This window comes from Sabethes cyaneus, chromosome 3 (assembly GCF_943734655.1).
Source record: "Sabethes cyaneus chromosome 3, idSabCyanKW18_F2, whole genome shotgun sequence".
NCBI lineage: Eukaryota > Metazoa > Arthropoda > Insecta > Diptera > Culicidae > Sabethes > Sabethes cyaneus.
Genome location: NC_071355.1, coordinates 108,565,949 through 108,589,742, shown reverse-complemented (window position 1 = coordinate 108,589,742; position 23,794 = coordinate 108,565,949). Strand labels below are relative to the sequence as shown.

The 23,794-nt window shown below is 38.0% G+C and overlaps 1 protein-coding gene across 5 annotated transcripts in view; it reads left to right on the top strand.

Annotated features, from left to right (window-relative positions):
* LOC128743640 (uncharacterized) overlaps positions 1–23,794 on the top strand; it is a 296,700-nt gene that overhangs the window by 187,305 nt on the left and 85,601 nt on the right. For all 5 annotated transcript variants that reach the window (XM_053840254.1, XM_053840253.1, XM_053840256.1 and 2 more), the window contains 2 exons: positions 15,264–15,478; positions 18,458–19,107. In XM_053840254.1, the coding sequence (XP_053696229.1) occupies positions 15,264–15,478; positions 18,458–19,107 (865 nt within the window). The remainder of the gene's footprint in view (positions 1–15,263; positions 15,479–18,457; positions 19,108–23,794) is intronic.

Here is a 23,794-nt window from a genome sequence, read left to right as displayed (position 1 = left end):
TCCAATACACAACCATTTACTATAGGGAGGGTATAGATGATTGAAATTTCTTTCTTCCCCTAAGCGCAAATGACACATTCCAGCGTTACGGGACACAATTAGTACCCATTGTTACCGTGTGAATCGCTTCCTGTTTCACCAATTTTTTGGCAAATATCTTCTAAAACAGTTGTTTAGAGAGTACTTTATTCTACACTAGAATACCAGGGATTTGATGAAACAGGAACCGATCTGCATAGTAGGGATAGCGTCCCGTGACGCTGGAATGTGTCAAATGCTTAACGATCATTATATTGATGATAGCACGAATTCTTAGACTTTTGCCAAATAATTCGTATGACAGTTAATAATACTACTAAATATTTGTGGTGACAATCAACAACGTTGATAATTGGCAAACTCGTGATTTTAGTCATGACCTTGAAAATGCGGTCAGGCATATATTAATATTTTTTTTGAAACGATGATTCTACAATTGATGAAGGGACGGTAAGGGAAAGTAATGAAGAAGGATTTTTTGAGAATGGTGGGGAAGAGTGGAAAGGAAGGGCATAGGTCGAACCAAGCAATAATCAAAGATTATAACCGGAACCCTGGCAGGTATTGTGGGTTCAAATCTGGTTATAATCTTTGATTATAGCTTGGTTCGACCCATGCACCTTCCAACATTGGACAAAAAGATAGGAGTCACAACGACAACTTGTTAAGCGTAGCTACCTATTACCCCCCCCCCCCCTTCCTTTCCACTCTTCCCCTCCATTCTCAAAAAATCCTTCTTCATTACTTTCCCTTACCGTCCCTTCATCAATTGTAGAATCATCGTTTCGAAAAAATAACGTTGATAATGTTTACATTTGTTAAACACTGTAAATCGTCTGACAGTAGATGAAAACAGTACAAGTCTAACTGTACAAAGCGCTACAAAGTCCAAGTATGAATGAGAGGTGAGTATGTAAAAATGTTCACTATCTAGAAAATTTTTGCACAGGAGTCTAATATGGTGCAAAAAGCGCAATAAGGTGCAAGACCTATTTACCGTGTCAGTAGCAAATGTTTTCTAGATGATTCAGGGCGAGACGGCCGCAGGCCGTGAGTTGCGCCGGTGACCCGCCGTCGGAAGCGCTGGGCACTGCGGGTGGGCTGCCCCCCTGTAGAAACCACTTCTATTTAGCTGCATGTATGTTCCTAGGTTTACTGACTAGTAAGGATTATCTCTTAGTTAGGTCCGAACAAGCGGTAGCGAGCATGTACCCAACGTTTGTGCAGATTGAAGGCTGTGAATATTTTCGGCCAAATTTAACGTTCGGCCATTCGTGATTAGGTCATTAGATATATAGATATTGCTGACATTTACCGCACGCACACTTCGCCGCGTATACGTATACGCGGTTTGTTTGCATCTCCAAATTATTTTTCGCTTCGAAAAATTTTTCACGGTGTACACAAACCACTAATACAGTAAAACATTAGCGATCCTTATTATGCGATTTGTTATTTCGGCCTATTCGGCCATTCGTAGGTAATCCGACACCAACTTGTAAAATTAAAGCATTACAAAGTTAAATCCGTTGATTTCAGATAATCGCCGCCACCGCAATGTTTGTTCGATTTAATCGACGTTTTTCGGCGAAATAAGTATGAAGATTTTTAATTACCGGTTAGTCCGGACGTTTCGAGCTACTACTGGTCTTCGCTCATCATCTGCGGACACTAAAACACTATATTAGGCACATTTACAACATAAAACATATTACAAATTCTTAACTTACACTTTTTCGTCCATTAGGTTCTACTTGGTTTATCTTTCTCTTTACTATGTCTTACTTTCTATTTCTCTTTCTCGCAAGTTTTTTGATTACAGGATCATATGCAGCTTTGAACGTTGCGGAATCTACTTGTCTATTCACAACCTTGTTCTCACCTTTAATATTAATGTAAAATGTTTCCGCTATTAGTCTAGTGTTATGCTTAGTTATTTTTTCTATGATTTTGGCTACGTCAAATTTAAAAACATGACCTGTTTCAATGGTGTGTTGGGTTAAACCTGTACCGCCAACTGTTTTTGCTTTGATGATATATTTATGTTGTTCCATTCGTTTATGTAAAAATTGGCTTGTTTCTCCTATGTACGACTTTTGACACTGACCACAATTTACTTCATAAACGACGTTTGTGTTTTTATCATTTATAATTTTGTCTTTGGTTTTTGTAAATAATACGTTTTTTACTTTGTCGGTTGGTCTGTAAGCAACATTAATCTTAAATTGTCTTAAATATCTGCCTAACTTTTCACTTAAACCGGCAACATAGGGAATTGTCACGAATTGTTGAGTTGTTTCTTTGCTTGGTACTTCTAACGTATTGTACATTGTTTTATTACCTTTTCTTCGAAATAGCGGGGATAGTGATTTTTATGTAGCATTGTTTTTATTGTTTGTAATGTTTTCGGTCTAATTTCGGCATCTGTCAACTGTAAAGCCCTATCAACCAAAGCGACTACCGTGTTTTTCTTATGACAAAAAGGACTAGGGTAAAAGCACCAGTTTTGGCCATAGTTTGTCAAACTTTTAAGGATATCGATCACGTTTTATAAAAAACGAATAAACTAAATATTTTTAACCTCTTCAACAGGTAATTTCAATCTTAATCTTCATAATGTATAAGTTTATTTGATGAAAATATGCTTTTTTGTTTTAATTATTGTCGATTGAAAAACCTCTGCTGGGTTCCTATTTTGGCCATAATGTTCTTCTATTCGCCACTCTGTGTTCCTATTTTGGCCACCCTGCTGAAAAAGTATCGCAACACAAGTTAAACTACCACGCAAACTAATTTTTCTGAATTAGTTATTTTTTTAATATGAAATTGCAACGGATTGGCATTGCTTCCGGAATTTTAACCTTTTCTCGTCGCACCTTTTCTTGTGCAAGAGTGCAAAAATTGCTGTTCGAGAAAAAAAAAGTTATAATAAAAATCTTTTTTTCCTTATCCTTAAGTTTATTTGAGATTATTTCTAATCCTTTAAGCAGTTTTCAGTTATAAATCCATTTTTGCAGCAATATAATCAAGTATGGGAAATCTTTTGGATAATTTTCATAGCCGATGATTCAATAACTTCTGCTTTATTTTTTGCTTGCTACGGGTGCAATCAGTGTAACAAATTTATCCGATTTAAAAAGCAAAGCCCAGGTGCTACATTCCGCAACCGAAACTTGACCTTCTGTTTTTATACGACAGACTTCGCAGCCAGCTGTTAAAGTGCAGGACAATTGCAGGACCAGTTACTGCGATCCTCTTAACTCTAACAGCCTCTCCCAGCATCATACCTCGAGGCAAACTGGGAGGCATGACGGAGTTATGTTAAACAAAACCGTTTTTCATAAACCACAACTGCAAAAAATTGACATTCAACTTTCAGCTTTACATAGGACAGATTGGTGAGATATCGTAATATACTGATGCATTACCTTCAAACGTTTGAAAAGTGTGTAACAGCCTTTTGATATCTGAATTTCAAACATAGTTTTCTTTGAGTATTGATCACTAGGTATCGTAAGGAAAAAAATAATTAGCCTTTCTAAACATACTGTTGTTCGAGCTGCTTAATCTCAATTACAGAAATCGTCGCTTATAGCGAAACTAAGCAAAAAAAATTATGCTGTTCTAGAAATAGATTATATTTCAACATTATTTTAAGTCTGATACAGTACTTTCTTATGTAATCGAGGAACATTAGAACCTATCGAGATATGAAAGCAAAACTTGAACTTCCCTTTGAGAAAACCATATATATTATTTAATTTATTCCAGTATTTACATGGCTTTTCAAATTATAAGTGGTCATCCAACCCCGTTATCTTTGACCAAGTCCCCATGTAGAGTGTAGAGAGAAAACCTTGAGCGATTTCTTTTCTGAAACGCTATCCTAGGAGTATAATCAAAACAATTATCAAATTAATTATGATTCCTTCGTAGTTTATCCACGTGGAAGCTTCCATGATAGCTTCGCTAACTCGGGCGCTGGTTGAAGTTACAGTTTCGGGAGTCCAAATTGATAGTTGTTGATGACAGACCATGAAAGACGAGAACCATTTCCTGTCCAACGTAAATAAAAGTTATCGAAAAAGTTGTGAATATTTTGAACAATATGTAAATTACATGAAAAATTATATTTTATGGAGTATCACGATTGTTTTTGATAAGAAAATCTTTCACATTGAATAACTACGTATGATGCCGCATTATAAAATCGCTACGTAGTATTTCAATAAGCCAGGAAACAATTTTTTCCTCCTCCTTGGACAGTATCGTTCCGGTACTCTGTGTTGTGGTTTTCTGCCTCTTGCCACACGTACGGTATCAAATTGTAGACCTTAGATACCGTATTTTTACGGGTCGCGTATTCTGAAGATACTTTGATTGTACACCTCAATGTACGCCTTTGATTGGACAGGCAATGTTTTTCGATGAAGCCATCATTTTGTGTACAATCTTCAACAAAGTATATCAAATAGTCAATAAATTTATTGATAAATTAATCAATTAAGTGACTCACTGTCTTCCAGCGGTAAAAAAAGAACAAATTTTGGAATTCCACGATCACCATTTCAGAACTAAATATCAATAGATTTTACATATGGCGAAAACGGGCATATGAAATATGAAATTGCTTTGACGTATGGCCAAAAGCGGCACAGCGAAAGTTTTTGATCTCCTATGGCTAAACATCCTTTTTTATATAAAATATACTTCTTTACGTTTATCATATGATCGATATGGTTTGAGAAATAATCCATTACACCATATGGAAAAACCCAACAAAAAATAAATAATTTTAGATAATAAATGTTATGTACTGAAAGTTCCTCTCGTACTATGCTGGCAATAGGTTATGTGGGAAATTAAGGGAGGCCTTTTTTATTTTTGCAATATTCCTAGAATAATAATTTTCTAGTATTAGTTTTCATATACGTTATATGGAAAAATATCAAAAATTTGATTTAGTTTCATCTAAAGTTGCATTATTAGCCATATATTTCATCAATTAACACGTAAATACAAGTATGGCCAAAACAGGTGCTATGGCTAAAACCGGTGCTTCTGCCCTAACAGAATTAAAATCTAAATATCTAGTACTTGGATCTTTTGGAAACCATTCCGTCGATATTTTGTCGTTCTGTATACGTAAGGTGGTATCCAAGAATTTTAGCTGCCCATTAATTTCTAATTCGACGGTATATTGCATTCGCGGGTGAAAACTATTGAAAATATTAAGAATCTCCCGTACATGATCGACTTTGGCGCCCATTAGGCATTCATCTACGTAGCGCATGTAGAAACTGGGTGTTACTCCTCGTTGTTGTAGTTTTTCCAACGCCGCCTGTTCGATGCGCTCCAGTACGATGTTTGCAACTGCGCGGGAGAGAGGGGAGCCCATTGGCATTCCGAGTTTTTGGTGGAAAAATTCACCGTTGTACTGGAAAAATGTTTAACCTAACACGATTTTCAGCATTTCCATAAAACTACCCTTTTCAATGCGAGTATGCTGCTCGATTTCATCCCATCGTTGGTCGACAGACTCTAGTGCAAAGTCCATAAGCACATTTGTGAAGAGAGAAACTACGTCCAAAAAGAACAGAACGGTATCCGGTGGCAAGTTTTGTTCCCGTATATTTTTTACAAATTGAAAACTGTTGTTAATATGATGTGGCGTTTTTCCTACGGTGTTATTCAGAATGTTAGAGAGGTATTTTGCCATTTTGTAAGTTGCTGTTCCGATAGTTGAAACTATAATTCTCAATGGTCTACCCTCCTTGTGTGTCTTTGGCAGTCCGTATACGCGCGGTGGGGGACAATTGAACATTTTCAACTGCCCTTTTTCAGAAGGTTCAATGTAGCCTTCACTGTGCCATCGGTCAATGATAAGATTAATTTTCTTTAGGGCAGTTGAAAATGTTCAATTGTAACCCACCACGCGTATACGGACTGCCAAAGACACACAAGGAGGGTAGACCATTGAGAATTATAGTTTCAACTATCGGAACAGCAACTTACAAAATGGCAAAATACCTCTCTTCTTCTTCTTCAGCAGCATAGAGCCGGGGTGGCTCATGCTGTTTCAAGCACTCGTCTCCATTCAACTCGGTCTTGGGCCACTCGTCGCCAATTTCCTAGTCGTCTCAGAAGTCGCAAATCGCTTTCGACCTGGTCGAGCCATCGTGCACGTTGGGACCCCCTGTTCCTGGTGCCGGTGGGGTTGTTGATGAGGATCGTTTTCGTCGCACTGTCGTCCGGCATCCTTACGACGTGTCCGGCCCACCGTAGCCTGCTAACTTTCGCTAGATGTACGATGGGAGTCTCCCCAAGCAGTGCCTGTAGCTCGTGATTCATACGCCTCCGCCACTCTCCGCTTTCAGTTTATACTCCGCCAAATATCGTCCGCAGCACTTTCCGCTCAAACACGGCAAGGGCGCGTATGTCCTCCGTAAGCAGCGTCACGGCTTCAAGTCCATAAAGAACTACCGGTCTAATAATGGTTTTGTACATTGTTAGCTTCGTGCGGCGGCGTATGCTTCCTGATCGTAGCGTTTTACGAAGGGCAAAGTGGGCCCGATTTCCCGCTTGGATGCGCCGCTGGATCTCCTTACTAGTGTTGTTGTCCGCGGTCACCAGCGATCCCAAATACACGAACTCTTCTACCACTTCTAGTTCGTCGCTGTCAACGGTTACCGTCCGTGGGAGGCGCGCATTTGTTTCCTTTGAGCCTCTTCCTTTCATGTATTTGGTCTTCGACGCATTTATTTTTAGCCCAATTCTCCTAGACTCCGCTTTCAGTCTGGCGTAGATTGCCTCCGCCGTCGCAAAGTTCCTGGCTATGATATCGAAGTCATCTGCAAAGCCTAGAAGTTGGCTACTCTTGGTAAAAATCGTGCCTCTCGTTTCAATGCCCGCTCGTCGGATCACCCCCTCAAGAGCGATGTTGAACAGCATGCAGGATAGACCGTCACCTTGTCTCAACCCTCGTCGCGTCTCGAAGGGACTCGAGAGTGTCCCAGAGATGCGTACGAAACACATCACTCGATCCAATGTAGCTCTGATCAGTCGCGTCAGTTTGTCCGGAAAACCGTATTCGTGCATTATCTGCCATAGCTTGTCTCGATCGACTGTATCGTATGCTGCTTTGAAATCGATAAAGATGTGATGCGTGGGCACGTTGTACTCCCGACATTTCTGCAAGATCTGTCGGATAGTAAACATTTGGTCCGTAGTTGCGCGAGCCCCCATGAAACCCGCCTGATAATTCCCTACGAAACCTTGTGCTATCGGTGACAGCCGGCGTAACAGGATCTGGGAGAGTACCTTGTAGGCGGCGTTTACCAGCGTAATACCACGATAGTTGCAGCAGTCTAGCCGATCACCCTTTTTGTAGATGGGATAAACCACTCCTTCCATCCATTCCTCCGGTAGCTTTTCCTCCTCCCAAATCCTCGAAATAACCCAGTGTAGAGCCTTTGCAAGCGTTTCCCCGCCATGTTTATAAAGCTCTGCCGGTAGGCGGTCCTTCCCAGCGGCTTTATTGGTCTTCAGCAACCTGATTTCTCGTTTGACTTCTTGGAGATCAGGTGCTAGGACATCACTATCTTCCATGGGCGCTCCTAGGTTAATTTCCGTTCCGCCTCCTTCTGCGACTTCGCCATTGAGGTGTTCATCGAAGAACTGCTTCCACCTGTCGACCACCTCGCGCTCGTTTGTAATTAGATTCCCTCCCTCGTCCCTACACATGTCAGGTTTCGGTGTGTAGCCCTTCCGAGTTTGGTTCACCTTCTCATAAAACTTGCGCGTGTCATTAGCTCGGAATAGTTGTTCTAATTCTTCACGATCTCTGTCCTCCTTTTGGCGCTTTTTTCTCCTCAGGATCGTGGTCAACTGGTTCCTAGCTCGTCGGTACTTGGCCAGGTTCTCTCTAGTGGCAATACTTAGATAATTTTTCCAAGCGTTTTTTTTCTCCTCCACCGCTTGTTGGCATTCCCCATCAAACCAATCATTTTGTGTACTGCGAGGCTCAATACCTAGTGCCGCGGAAGCGGCCTCTCCGATGGCCGAGCGTATTCTGCCCCAACCGTCTTCGAGGTTTGAAGCACTCCTCGGAAGAGGGCAGTGCCTCATTCAGTACTCGCGCGTAGTTCTCGGCAGCTTGTGGGTTATCTAGCTGCCTGATGTTCAGCCGAGGAGGGCGGCTTTGACGTGTCCGGTATACGGTGGACAGCTTTGAGCGCACATGTACTGCTACTAGGTAATGGTCAGAATCAATATCCGCACCCCGACGGGAGCGTACGTTCGTGATGTTAGAGAAGAACCGGCCCTCTATGAGAACGTGGTCAATTTGGTTCATTGTACGTTGGTCAGGTGATCTCCAGGTGGCTTTGTGGATATCCTTGCGCGGGAAAAAGGTACTTCGGATCACCAGGCCTCGGGAAGCTGCGAAGTTTATACATCGTTGGCCGTTATCGTTTGTGTCGGTGTGCAGGCTATGGGGTCCTACCACCGGTCTATACATTTCTTCCCTGCCGACCTGGGCGTTCATATCCCCGATGACGATCTTGATGTCCCGTGACGAGCAGCTGTCGTACGTAGCCTCCAGCCTCGCGTAGAACGCTTCTTTCTCATCGTCGGGTCTACCTTCGTGCGGGCAGTGCACGTTAATGATGCTATAATTGAAGAAACGGCCCTTTATCCTCAATACACACATTCTCTCGTTGATCGCCTTCCAATCTATCACGCGATCCTGCATTCCGCCCAGCACTACAAAGCCCGTTCCCAGTTCGTTGGTAGCGCCACCGCTCTGGTAAAACTGGGCCTTTCCGCCACGGATCTTCCATACCTTCTCTCCTTTGCGACAGATTTCCTGCAGAGCTACGATGCCGAGTTTGCGGGGTTCCAGCTGTTCTATCAGCACCCGCTCGCAACCTGCGAAATTTAGCGATCTGCAGTTCCAAGTCCCGAGTCTCCATTCGTCGTCCTTATTTCGTCGCCTAGGTCGATGCCGAATATTCCGCTCCGAATATGCTTGAATGTTGTTAGTTAAGTTTAGTTTAGGTGTGTAGCCGTACTGGGGCAACACTACCGAGTCTCGCGATGGGGCTGCCATCTCATAGTGCCGAGACGCACTATACCTCCTTCCCGGTTAGTATACGACCTTAGTTTCCACCGGGGTTGGTTACCCGATCTCCGCTAAGGTTGCTCGTATTCCGGCTGGTACCACGAGGAGGTCGGGATCGGAGTTGCTGGATAAGAGGCTAACGACCACTATGGGGTCTATATTCCGCATTATCTAGCCGTTTACCAACCATACCAAAATACCTCTCTAACATTCTGAATAACACCGTACGAAAAACGCCACATCATATTAACAACAGTTTTCAATTTGTAAAAAATATACGGGAACAAAACTTGCCACCGGATACCGTTCTGTTCTCTTTGGACGTACCGTCGATTCGGGCGAAATTGATCAGTCGGGTGAAATTGATCAGCTTGGACTAACGAGTAAAAAAACTCTTTATTCTACGTTTATACTGATTCATAAAGCTGAATATGCACCCATCCATATAAAGATTGAGTTACAGGTCAAAGTCACTCGGCTTTCAGCAAGATTGATCTTGTAAATGGCTTGATTTTTTAAAATTTACTATTTTGATCGAATCGCAATTTTCAACATGCCCGATAAAACTCCTTGCTGTTAACACAAATTTCGTTGCAGAAGGAAATTTTGATAGAACTAATTCGATTCTCTAATTATCTGGCTGTGCTTTGATAATTTCCATGAATAAAATTATGCGACAGAAATTGTTTGATTTGACCTTTTACGAAATAAAACGATTGATAACATCATGAACTGAGGCAACATAGATTTCTAGATCGCTATGGGTGCGAAATGGAGCTGCCACCTGCGAAAGTTTATTCTTTCTGTAAAGCAGAATGGAGATTTATAAAAGGGTGCAAAAGACAGACAATACTTCGCACAAATTTTACAAACGCTCCATATGGCAGTTGCATGAGAGTGCAAGAGATCGGTTTGTGCTTACATAGCGAAATGCAACTACACATTCAAAGAGACAGTCAAGCTCCCGTATATGAGGAGAATTAAATTATTTGTTTCACTAGATTGGTGAAGATTGTATACGAAAATCGTACATTTACACATATATACAGCAATGTTTAAACAAAAACAAACGATTACGATGCTAAAATTGGCTTAATATCTTTTCTATCGTTCATATTTATTTAGCAGATGCATCAACCATGCTAATGTAGAGCTGACTGTTTGATTTTTGTGCTAGTTGCTGTACGCGACATTGTTGCCTACATACAGGCAATATCTCGATTACGCCAGATTTTATACTGCACGTAAGGTTATTGCTGTCAGAGCGTATGGTTTAATAGCAATATCGTCTTGATTTCTACGTGATCAATTTCACCCGTTATTTGTAAATTTTCAATTTCACGATTACATTAAGTTTTATCTAAAATAAAACTATTTATATAAGATATAGATGATACTGTCGTGTAGCCAGCACTACAGTACTTATTTTAAAATTGAATCATCTTCCTAAATATGTTTCTATTCAAAGATATTTTAAAAATATTCGAAAAAGTGATCAATTTCACCCGAATTCACGGTAGTTTCTCTTTTCACAAATGTGCCTGTGGACTTTGCACTAGAGTCTGTCGACCAACGATGGGAAGAAATCGAGCAGCATACTCGCATTGAAAAGGGTAGTTTTATGGAAATGCTGAAAATCGTGTTAGGTTAAACATTTTTCCAGTACAACGGTGAATTTTTCCGCCAAAAATTCGGAATGCCAATGGGCTCCCCTTTCTCCCCCGCAGTTGCAAACATCGTACTGGAGCGCATCGAACAGGCGGCGTTGGAAAAACTAGAACAACGAGGAGTAACACCCAGTTTCTACATGCGCTACGTAGATGACTGCCTAATGGGCGCCAAAGTCGATTATGTACAGGAGATTCTTAATATTTTCAATAGTTTTCACCCGCGAATGCAATATACCGTCGAATTAGAAATTAAGCCCCACACTTTTCCTAGCAGGGATAGAAACTTGAATCTTTCAGGAAAATTCTCTTTTAGGTCAACTAAGAAAAAGCCGCTGACATGTATTTTTAATTTTGTCCCTGTGTCCCGCAACGCTACGTTGCGAAAACGCAACGCTGGACATTAGGGGTAAGGTACACCGGGGCAAGTAGGACCAAAAAAATGCATAGTTTGGGTTTATTCCACTGTGTTTTCTATACCTATGATTATTTCAAAATTCTTTCAGCACAGAAACTCTTTAGTGGTATCACTTCGAAGGATTAATTGCGAAAAAGGCCTATGAATTTACATGAAAAGAATCTGGAGAAGAATTTTCTAAATTATGGCGATAGGTCCCACTTACCCCATTTACCGGGGCAAGTGGGACCTATTTTCAAATTTGTTTAAAAAGCATAAAATAATAGTAAATTGTGTAAGTTAATATACAGCAATGTTAAAGCATTGCAAGAAGCAATCAAAAACAATATTTGTATGAAGGATACATTCTAAAATAGCGTAACAAAATCAGATCACAACGGGCGACTTTATAATGTATATAAACCACAGATCGTGAGCAATAACGCTGTAAAGCATTATTGTAATGAAATGTAGTTGAATATTTCGTTGTATCCAATTCTTGCGAGACGTAATTTAAGATTAACCATTGTTTAAAAGCTCGAAAATACGATTATGATCTGTTTGTTCTACCATGCCCAATTCTGTAAAGCTACTCATAAGAGATAGTTACGTTATAATACCCACAACACTTTATTGTTTCAATTCCAGTTGCAGATTTGCTTAATTATATCAAATTTGACTTTTCAAATTCAATTAACATCGTTTAGGTGTAACCAAAATGTGACCAAACTGTTTGTTCCCTCACAAGTTGTGCACATGGGCTTCTTTTTTGGGGCCCCTTGATTTAGTGCTTTTCGGTTTTATTTTAAAGCTTTAGTGGTATAAATATTATGTAATTGAACTGAAAATGTTCGATAATTCATCTAAAAAATATATTAAGACAGGAAGTTTTGTGCTGAAACACTTTATTTTTAATAGGTCCCACTTGCCCCGGGTGCTTTCAAGTGCCGACCTTATTTCGACTCATTTTTTAATGCCGTTTGTCAAATTAAACAACTACTTTTCGGGTGTAATTTATATTTATAGAAAGGTGCGTCAAACTTACAACGCAAATTGAAAATAACGCTCAAATTGAAAATCCAATTTTGATGTTTGGTATGCCTGTTATAAATAATCTATAATTTTAATACATGCGTTTGAGTTGTATCTTTCATTTCTAGAAAGGTTCGGTTGGAGAAAATGAGGTTGAAGAGAGTTATGAGCTCCGTTCCCACTTACCCCGGGGTACCTTATACCTTTTTTGCATTCCTTAATTATTATGCATATAAATGCTTCATACTTTTTTACCGTTAAATCAAATTTGGGATTTTTTTGTGATTTTGAGTATTAATAAAGATTAAATGAACGACTTAGAGTATTACATGTTATGTTTTATGATAGATATCGAAACATTTGGGTTGGAGACCATCTTTGCACTAGACGCATAGTATGCAGTTTGAATGCTAAATGCATGCATCGCAAATGATTAAATGCCTACCAACACGTTCCGGAAAGGTTGTAACACTAACTTTGGGTCCATGAAACTGTCGTTGAGTGATGCTCAATTCCTCTAGATATTCCGGAGGCAAAGGTACTTTAACAATTTTATTACGCTCTTATCACAACGGCTTCTCCATCTGCCATCAGTATTTGAAACTGCGAATTCTATGTTATGTAAACTTTTATAATGTTTCCGGGATATTTTAAATAAGCGAAAGGTAAGATTTACATTCATTTGTTTACTAAATAGCAACGACATCAAATGAAACACCGCAGCGAACGAACGAAAACAAACGTTCCCGTTGCAAATTTTGAATATCGTTACTTCCTAACGTTGCGTTTTCGCAACGCAAAGCTTCAAACCTATCTTAAAATTACAAAAATGATCAAAACTATGCAACAAAGTTTTTTTTGGCAAGCAACCGATTCTTACTAACACTGATTGATAGGTCAGGCGTTAATAGAGGTAAAATCGAGTTTTATGATCATTTTTCCTTAACTGTCTGAAAAATAGCAAAACCTGTTGTTTTGTCACAGCTGTAATTATGTTACATGTAACATCTGACCTTTGAGCAAAAACAGGTCGATTAAATTTTTTTCCAATCTTTCTTTGTTTCTCAGGGTCCAAGTTGATATCTTCAACCGGGCCTTCTCTAGAAATGAATGAAAATGCGTTGCGTTTTCGCAACGCTGGGAGGAAATGGGTTAATGGGCAGCTAAAATTCTTGGATACCACCTTACGTATACAGAACGACAAAATATCGACGGAATGGTTTCCAAAAGATCCAAGTACTAGATATTTAGATTTCAATTCTGTTAGTCCTTTTTGTCATAAGAAAAACACGGTAGTCGCTTTGGTTGATAGGGCTTTACAGTTGACAGATGCCGAAATTAGACCGAAAACATTACAAACAGTACAAACAATGCTACATAAAAATCACTATCCCCGCTATTTCGTAGAAAAGGTAATAAAACAAAGACTACATAGGATGTACAATACGCTAGAAGTACCAAGCAAAGAAACAACTCAACAATTCGTGACAATTCCCTATGTTGCCGGTTTAGGTGAAAAGTTAGGCAGATATTTAAGACAATTTAAGATTAATGTTGCTTACAGACCAACCGACAAAGTAAAAAACGTATTATTTACAAAAACCAAAGACAAAATTATAAAAGATAAAAACACAAACGTCGTTTATGAAGTAAATTGTGGTCAGTGTCAAAAGTCGTACGTAGGAGAAACAAGCCAATTTTTACATAAACGAATGGAACAACATAAATATAGCATCAAAGCATGTTTTTAAATTTGACGAAGCCAAAATCATAGAAAAAATAACTAAGCATAACACTAGACTAATAGCGGAAACATTTCACATTAATATTAAAGGTGAGAACAAGGTTGTGAATAGACAAGTAGATTCCGCAACGTTCAAAGCTGCATATGATCCTGTAATCTAGGACAGGACGTGCCCCAACTGGCTTCTTGTTCTTCTTTTTATTATGACCGCCATCCCGATTGAATATTCTTTGTTACACTCTGCACCACTGTTGCCTGTACATATTATTTTAAGAATAACTTCGTTTGCCGAACAACAGCTCCCGAATACGAATACAGTTTATGCGATCAAAATCATGTTTTGCATTTCATGTTGAAAATTAAAATTCGTGTACAAACAAAGCTAATGGTGAACCAAGCATAGAACTACAGAATACAAAAGAAATCAAAATTCGGAAATAATAACTTATTGTCGTATTTCCACTAACGAGTTTCAGCAACACTGAAAGCAATACCGCGTTATATTTTCCAGTCAACGGTTGCTCGTCGCTTTGAGCCAATCAGAAATTGGGTCAATTTTGGGTCAACGTCGCGGTTGACACTTGGCACGTCCTGTCCTAGCTGTAATCAAAAAACTTGCGAGAAAGATAAATAGAAAGTAAGACATAGTAAAGAGAAAGATAAACCAAGTAGAACCTAATGGACGAAAAAGTGTAAGTTAAGAATTTGTAATATGTTTTATGTTGTAAATGTGCCTAATATAGTGTTTTAGTGTCCGCAGATGATGAGCGAAGACCAGTAGTAGCTCGAAACGTCCGGACTAACTGGTAATTAAAAATCTTCATACTTATTTCGCCGAAAAACGTCGATTAAATTGAACAAACAAAGTTATATCCATTAATATATCCTGTTTTTTGTTGTTTATTAACTGTATAACAAGTCAAACTGATTGTGCTTTCTTTTCGGAAAAATATACTTTTTGCAAGAATTCAATGGATTGAAAAATTTGACAGACCGTAAACACATTGGCTGGAATTTGGATATGATAGCTTTTGCAAACAAGTTAATGTGCTAACTTGGTTAAAATAGAAGTTTGACAAAATTGCTGTTCCCCAACCGAAACAATTAATAATGGGCATCAAGAAGAATGTACAAATTCTTCTTATTTCACCTCTCATTTTTTCTGTTGTATTCTTTCCCTATTTTCGCTGTGAGACTGTTAGGCGAGAATCAGTATAATAATTGCTTAAAATATTTAGACTGACTATTGTTTTGTGATTTTAGCGGAAAGTCGAGACTCAGGAGTATCGGAAAACCATTCACGCCAAAGTAGTGATTTATTCTATGCTTTGTATAATGATTCGGAGAACTTTATTAAACCAAAGCTTGACGAGCTGGAAATTTTGAAGTTTAATGCTATTGAAAATCATCAATCTGAGCATTATTTACAGGCTGATACATATCAGCATACGAGAACAGAACATATGTATGATAACAAGGTAAGGAATCATGACAAATAAAAAAACATCTGCGATCAAAAACCATAAAAAAACATTTTGGATAAACTTTAAGATCTCTTTAAGTACTTGTTTCTTTTCGGAAAATAATTGGACCCGTTTTTTATCTAGTGTTAGGGTTCCCCTTCCTGAGTGGTTATAATTTTTGCCAACAGAGCTTTGTTTAAAAGTTTAAGTTTCAAACCACTGAATCGATTTTAATGGTTTTAGTAACAGATAAAAGATATTTTAATGTTTTTTGTATGAATTATGTTGAATTGATGCCCAGATGTTTTCATATTCATATCATAAATAATTGACTATTTTATGTGTCAGATGAATTACCAATAAATAAATAAACAAATAAATAAATAATTGCAAAACATTGAAAAGGTTTTTAGTGAATGTTTATAGCATAGTGTGAGAGGACCAAATAGCCATTATTCATATATTTTGGAAAACAGATTTTGACACATACACAGATACATACACAGACACAGATAAATTTAATTGGATAGCCTCTAGGCTGTAGATACATTACACGATTGCAACATTCCGAATTTAGCTTACAATAGTAATAATAATTTAATAGATCACCAATATTTGCTTCTTTTATTTTTCTGTCACACATATTTACGATTGTTGAAAAGGTATTAAATGCGTTCACTATAACTCGATAGATTAGAGTTTTATTCTCGTTTGTGATCCTGAAATTACGTCTTTTCACAGTAGTCCAAAACTAAAAAAAACATGGGCATTTGAATTTTGAGTAGGAAAACTTTGCACGAGTTTCTTGAAATTCTAAGTTCTATCGTTTGGTGGAATTCAAAATTGATATGTTTGACACATTGATGTGTTCTGCAAAGTTTTAGAGTATATTATTATAAGAAATTTCGCTGAAGACAGTAACCTTATATCTCTCCAGCGAAGATAGAAAAATCCTATTTCTTATATATGAATCGTTAAAATTAGTTACTCTGTTTTAGCTCTTTTTACAGTAGTTGTATGATTTTTTCATGTTCTACAAAGTTGTACAAATAGTTAAAATACACAACTATGCCAAATATAGTATACCTATATCTTTGCTTGTTTAGGAGCTATAGAACTTTTAATGTAAAAAACCACAATCTCGACTTCGATTTACTCCACTAGTATGTATTGGCAGTCGGATACAAATGAAACCCTTTGTAACTTTCTTCATATAGTATCTGGTTCATGTGATTTAATTAGCTGCCGGCTGCCAATAGTCGAGTAAGTCGCGATCAATTTGAAGTATTTTTTATATTAAAAGTCCTACAGTTCCTAAACTAGAAATGATAGAGCCACAGAGAACAGATTAACAGGCTCGAAGGAAGTGATCTAATTTTTGTGTGTGAAATCTGTCGGTGGCGCCCTCCAGACATAGTTTGCCAAACGCATCAAAAAATATCCATGTACCTTTATCAATATTTCTTTGTACTGGAGTTACATAGCAGCGAAGGCAGCGACATCAAGATTTAGTTTGCCACTTACTGTTCGAAGGGTGCTCTATTGAAGGATTACTCGTAGATTACATAAAAACCTTTTACACACTTTTTGTCGATTACCTGGTACAGTCAACTTTCGTTCGTTGGGCTATCTTTAAGTGGGCTACGTTTTAATTGGGTTCCCGTTAATTGGGCTATAGCCCATCTAAAACGAAGTCAAACGTCACTTCTGACAGCGTATTTTTTCTTCCGAGAAGCTCTTGAATATAGTTCATTCAAGTGTGGAAAATATTTAATTAATTAAATGGAATACAATTGCATCATATCGTTTTCCGATCACTTATGAACTTGACCTTCCCATTTTTAGCATCACGGTGAAACAGTTAAAATGCCAATATATATTAACAATGTCGCATGAAATTCTATTCTATTTACTAGTTAAATAATTATTTATAATCTAGAAATAAATTTCAACAACGAAAAGATTAGTTTCCACTTTGATTCCGTATTTAATATAAGTGTATATTTTTATAAACCTTTCTGCGACGATTTCGACAAAAACAATCGATATATCCCTAGGTTTTGACATCTCAGCCCAATTAACGAAAGTCTTTCACCAAATGGGCTAAGAGCTTAGTGCAATTAGCGAAAGTTGACTGTAGTCTGTTCTCTGTGATAGAGTTATACTATATTTGGCAAAACTTTTGTAACTTTTGCTTTGTTTTAGGTTTGGTTCCAGAAACCTAAAATCAAGATTTCCTACTCAAAACTCTAGTGCGCCCGTTTTGGATCACTGGTTTTGGATCATTGTGCATTTCATTCCATAAGGTACTGGTCGGAATCCTGAAAATTTCGCAGATTTCCGTATTGAACCATCTTATTTGATAGTACACAGTATAGATTTATAAATATAGATTTATATCTATTTACCTGTGTAGCACGAATTCATCATAAAAAATACTTTTTGGAGCGAAAAAAACCTTCCGATAATGTTGACTTCCGCTTAGAACAATTGTTAAGAAAACATTCGGAAATCACGTTTTGATCAAGGTGCAATGAAATAGCCTTTGGTTTGGCCAGACTAACGATGCAAAAGTTGTCAGTTTTTAACAAAAACATTAAAGGAACAAGATATACCATGATAGTATACTTATTAATGATGTTTAAGTGAAATTTACTGTTGAAAAATTGATTTTTAGGATGAGTGCGCGGAATAATGTGCTGCGCGGAATTACCCGCAGGCATGGTATATTGATGTATGTGATCTGGAGTAGCTGGGATCTGTGCCCGGTTGATCATATTGCGTTAATTTTTTGGTTCATCAATTAAGGGTTAATTGGGCGCCGAATGCTCGAATCTCGGCGTACTGCTAGATAGAGTCAGAAAAATGATGTTTCTTTGGTACTCACGCGATGAAAAAACGAAATATCGAAAAAGAATTCCGTATTTAAACAGACATACATTTTACATTAACATTTACGTTATACATTTTTTTCTACTTTGTATCGAATAATAGGAGCCTAGAAATGCCGTTCGTCCAACAGTCCCACCGGTTAAACCGCTTCGTACGCCTCATCAGCCACAAAGTATTCAAGACAAATCCAACAGTGTACATCAAACATCTTTGGTTAACGTTCCAAACTCCGACTGTAGTCAATATAAAAATGGTAGTTTTTTCCAGAGTGAAAATCAAGTCAACTTCCAGCATGCGTTTAAAAATAATAATTCTTTGATTGATTTATTTCGATCTGAAAACACTTCGAACGAATCTCTAAACAATATTATGGAACCTAACAATGAAACCAATTATGTAAGGGCAATAAACGACCGGAATTTACAACTATTTGCTTACGAGTCTAATGGAATGGGATCTGACTACGATTTACTTCACAAAAAGATACTAAGGCAGCGAAGTTACACAGATTGTTCACCTCAGTGTAGCGTTAAACCACCTAAACATGGACAAGAGCTGAAAAATAATTCATACAATCAACACTGGTCTATCCAGGAACCAGAGCAACGTAGAGTCGATCAACAAGATAATATACCTCACACTTCTCATGTTGGGCAACAAATGAATATAAATAGAAAGTCACTACCGGAATCCGTAATACAGACGATAACGCAACGAGTTCAGAATCTTGGAATTGGTTCTGACAAACGCTGGTAAGTTGAAACGATACTGACCTTTGTTACAAAATAGTTAACTTAATATATAGGTTATTTAAAGATTAACAAATTCAATAGAGATTGCTGACGTTTACCGCACGCACACTTCCCCGCATATACGTATACGCGATTTGTATTCACCGCGAAATTTTTTTTTTCCATAGCGAAATCGTTTCGCGATGCACACAAACCACCAATACAGTCACACACTAGCAACCCTTACAAGGCTAAAGCACGTTGACGTCCAACATGTAAAAGCAGACAGAACCCCGAAGAAATAACTCTCACTCGGTTAGTTATTATGTTAAACGTCGGCCCTATAGTAAACCATACCTCAGCACCGATACTGTTCGCAACAATAATAATACTAATAATATTGGCGGAACTAGGGGGGGCTAAGTCTCCCCGAGAGGGGAGCTTAGCCCCCCCTAGAAAAATTGACTTGGCCGACCAATAAAACGGTCGAAAAAAATTCACTCTGGCTCCTCCAGCAAACGTCAGTTTGCTTGTTGACTCACTGTGAAATACTCTATAGAATTGTTCATCTACTACCTGTTTATAAAAATATCAGCAGCTACAAACACCGATTGTAGAAATTAAAAAGGATAAGTCCTTACTCTACAAGAATTTTTGAAATAAATAAATAAATAAATAAATAAATAATATACTCACTTATTTGGCCTTACGTCTTATGACAAGACGATGTGTTCGCTTATGTGTTCGATCACTTTGACTCAATTTTGATTCATTTGACAGTACCGTCTCAGCCGAGCCAAATATAACAATGTTTTGTATGGGACATTTGTAGAACTAGTTCTAATCTAAAATTTTTCTGAACAAAGTTTTGCTGTATCGTTTGTAGTTATGGTGCTACAACGCTAGTAACTCATCAGTGATTAAATGAACGTTCATTTAGTCACTAATAAGATACTAGCACTGTAGCGCCGTAACTACAAACGATACAGCAAAACTCTTTTCAAAAAACTTATAGATAATAACCTGTTCTACAAATGTCCCATATATAACTTTGTCATATTTGGCCTCGTTAAGAGGGTACTGTCAAATGAATCAAAATTGAGTCAAAGTGATCGAACCATCCCTGCCTACGTAGTATAATTCCCGCATGTAATTCGGTGCATATAAGCTGGTCTCAAGTTCCGCGGGCACTCAGTACTCGCCTGAGGGATAGAACGCCCTCTAAGGCCGAAAAAAATCAGAGGGGTTGTGTACAAGACACGACCGCACAGGTGACGCAGGACTACTTAAGTCTCTTTGTAGTGGTAGTAGCAGTAACATGTACGCATGTAATAATACGATTCTTCATGTACATCACGCTACATGCAGTATTTGTTGAGACTAACTGCAGGTTGAGAAAATTCAACATACATTTATGTTAAGAGGCGAACCAGCTGCAGGCTGGAAACCTCTCAAATATAGAATAAAAAAATGTATGTTAATAGCGCCTCCAATCTTACTTCAACATCAAACACTCTTTACATATATATGTATTTCGATGAAATCAAAAAATTGTTATATTAAAATGTCCTGACTGTGCTACAGGTTGAGAAATTCAAATTTTTGCAAGTCGATAACTATTTACATGTTTTTATTCATTTTCATAATTAAAAGCTACTATATAAATAAGTTAAAGTTTTTTGGAAAATGTTTTGTACCTGACTGCCTTATACCGAGTTGACGGTCGAATAAAAAATGACATCACTACGGATCCCTCCTGCCTTGTCTTGTCCATCATTTCCGAAAGAAAATTATCTAAATGTAATGCTTGACTATTGTAACTAGGTATGTAAAGAATTGCAGGCAACTAACTGACGCAAAGCAGCAAATGAAATGTTCAAAACTATTCTCTGATAAAAGAGTCGCTGATTTTCCTCGCTTTGAGAATTGCTCCGTCACGTCATATGCACAAAGGGTCTCCTACGAAAGGCTGAAATCTCGAAACGCTGAAAACCGAAAGACTGGAATTTCAAAAGGCTAAAAGCTACAAAAGGCTGAAAATCAAAAGGCTGAATATCAAAAGGCTGAATATCACGTAAGGCTGAAACATCATAAGGCTGAAAAATATATAAGGCTGAAAAGAAGCGCATTGTTTTACAGATTTTTGCCCAATATTATTTGCCCAAGCTTTATTAACATAAAGATTATTTCTGAGTCAAATTCTTCTGCTACAGTTATGATTTTCCATTCATAGTTGGATGGAGTGCACACAAATATCCAAAAAATTTAACGTTAGATTTTTGAAACAGTTGAAAAATTTCTTGCTATTCATAGAAAAGAATTAGCCCCCCATACAAAAATTTGGGCTAAAACCTAAGACATAAGAATAAGTTTAGCTAATTATTTTAAATGAAAACTTAAGTGCAATTTTGGTATGCGTCGCTGTAATAAGACTCGATTACTTATTTAGCATTTAATTTTAATATGCTGTCGAAAAACAGTTAAAAAGATTGCTGGGGATTAGCCAGCCCCACCCCCTCTCTCCCGGTAATAAGCCGCCAATGCCTGAAGTAATACTTGAGTAACCAGTATGCAATATGGTTGCTGTTTCTACCAAATTTCAACAATCTAACCGAAAATATTCGCCAACTTCGTCCTTGTTCACTGCCGCTCGTTCGGAATTAAAATTAAAGTACTCTGCAGACAGAGCGATAAACGAGAATCGACATGCCGGTCTATAGGAAATTGGTGTCCGCTACCTTACAGTTTCGTATGCACGAATATTTCCCGAAACGCTTTTTCTCGAAAACCCGAAAAATATTTTAAGTATAAGTTTCTCGAATGCCAGTTCCCCGGAAAGCAGGTTGTTAAAAATGAGTGACTACTCTCATAGAACACCATTTTAAAACGGATATGCCTACGACGGCGGGTCGCCGGCACATCCCTGGCACGAACGTCATTCTCATACATTTTTCTTGAAGCCGTTTGAGCCAGGCTTGCTGGCTCGATTTTACGTCAAATTTGACAGCAGCTGTAAGAATTACGCAATCATATGCGGTTTTATGCTTCAGAAAATTTGTTGCATGTGGGATGTAGATAATGAAACATGTTCGTTTTGTTTATTATCGGCAACGTAAGAAAGGAAAAATTCTGATTTTTGATAGTTTTATTTTATACGATAAACGAAAGAGGGGAAAGAACACGCTGCATTCGTCATACTGCGCAGCATTAAATACATGCGTTATCTCGTATAAATTTTGTTTAAAAGTTTGTTGTCTACCTCTATTACCACCACTATCGGAAGCGGCTTCAGCTGGAAACTGTCGTGACAGGGATCTGGTCGCCGGCCGTCTCGCTCTGAATTATATAGGAAATATTTACTACTAAACCGGCAAATAGGTCTCCCACCGTGAATTAGCGTAACTCATTTTCGCTCAAGGGAATAAAAGAAGTCTTAATCATCTATACTCTACTGTTTGTATTACACAAAAAAACCGATTTAATCTACCTATTGGTGAAAGGAACCTTTGTTATACCATCTCATTTGTCATTTAAGTTAGAATTCGACACGCCTTCGGAACCTAATTCAACTTTTATAACACTATGGTAGTTATCATCAATGCATATGCATGTCTATGTAATATACTGATAAATTTATATAATATTTCAAAGGAATCAAAAAATGTCTTGCTTTTATTTGTAATTTGTTATTTTAAGTTAATAGTGGGGTCGCATTCTGGGGTTTGGTTTAAGTTAGAAACTGGCCGTTTTCCTGGATGTATTCGGAACGTTCCTAGAACGTGTCCAGCTGTGGCCAATGTAATCTTGGACACTTTATATGACGACAAATGAACTACTTTTTCAATTTTGAGTACTTAAAGATGTCACATGTTGTATTTTAGTTCAATTCAGAAACTGATCCCCGATCCGGAACATTCCCGGACGTGTTCAGATGTGTCCGATGATAACTTGACCATTTTATACGACTACCAATGGTCTAGTTTTGCAATTTCGGGTACTTGGAGGTGTCGCATGACGGGATTGTTATGATTCAAGGTTTTCTATGTTCAAGTTTCATATATTCCGGAACTTGCGCCGGACATATTTTCGGAACCGTACATCCGATCCGAATTCTGTTCAAAAGAAATGTTCTAGGTCACAAAACTTTGCGTTTGGTAGTTATTCAGTCAAATCGGTCCAGGTATTTGATAAAAGCAGATGTTTTTGTTATATTTTCCCTACTGAGACTATTATGCGTTTATTTGAACTTGTGATTGACATAGTTTGATTTTTTTTCGAAATTTTGAGAATAAACATAACATTACTGTTTGAAATATTGAAAGAATGAACAATTTAAAGATAATTCCCAGGTTTACTTCAAAGATGGTGAAAATTCACATGGAACTGTTATGCGTTTATGGAGAGTAGCAAAGCAAAGCCTAGGTGCTACATTCCGTTATCGAAACTTGACCTTCTGTTTTTATACGACAGACTTCGCAGCCAGCTGTTAGAATACGGGACAATTGCAGGGCCAGTTGCTACGATCCTATTGACTCCAACAGCCTCTCCCAGCCGAGATTCGAACATACGACGACTGGCTTATTAGGCCAGTGTCATACCTCGAAGCCAACTGGGAGGCTTTTATGGGTAGTAATCAACAATATGCATGTGTATGTAATATACTGATAAATTTGTAGAATATTTGAAATCAATCAAAAAATCGTGTGCA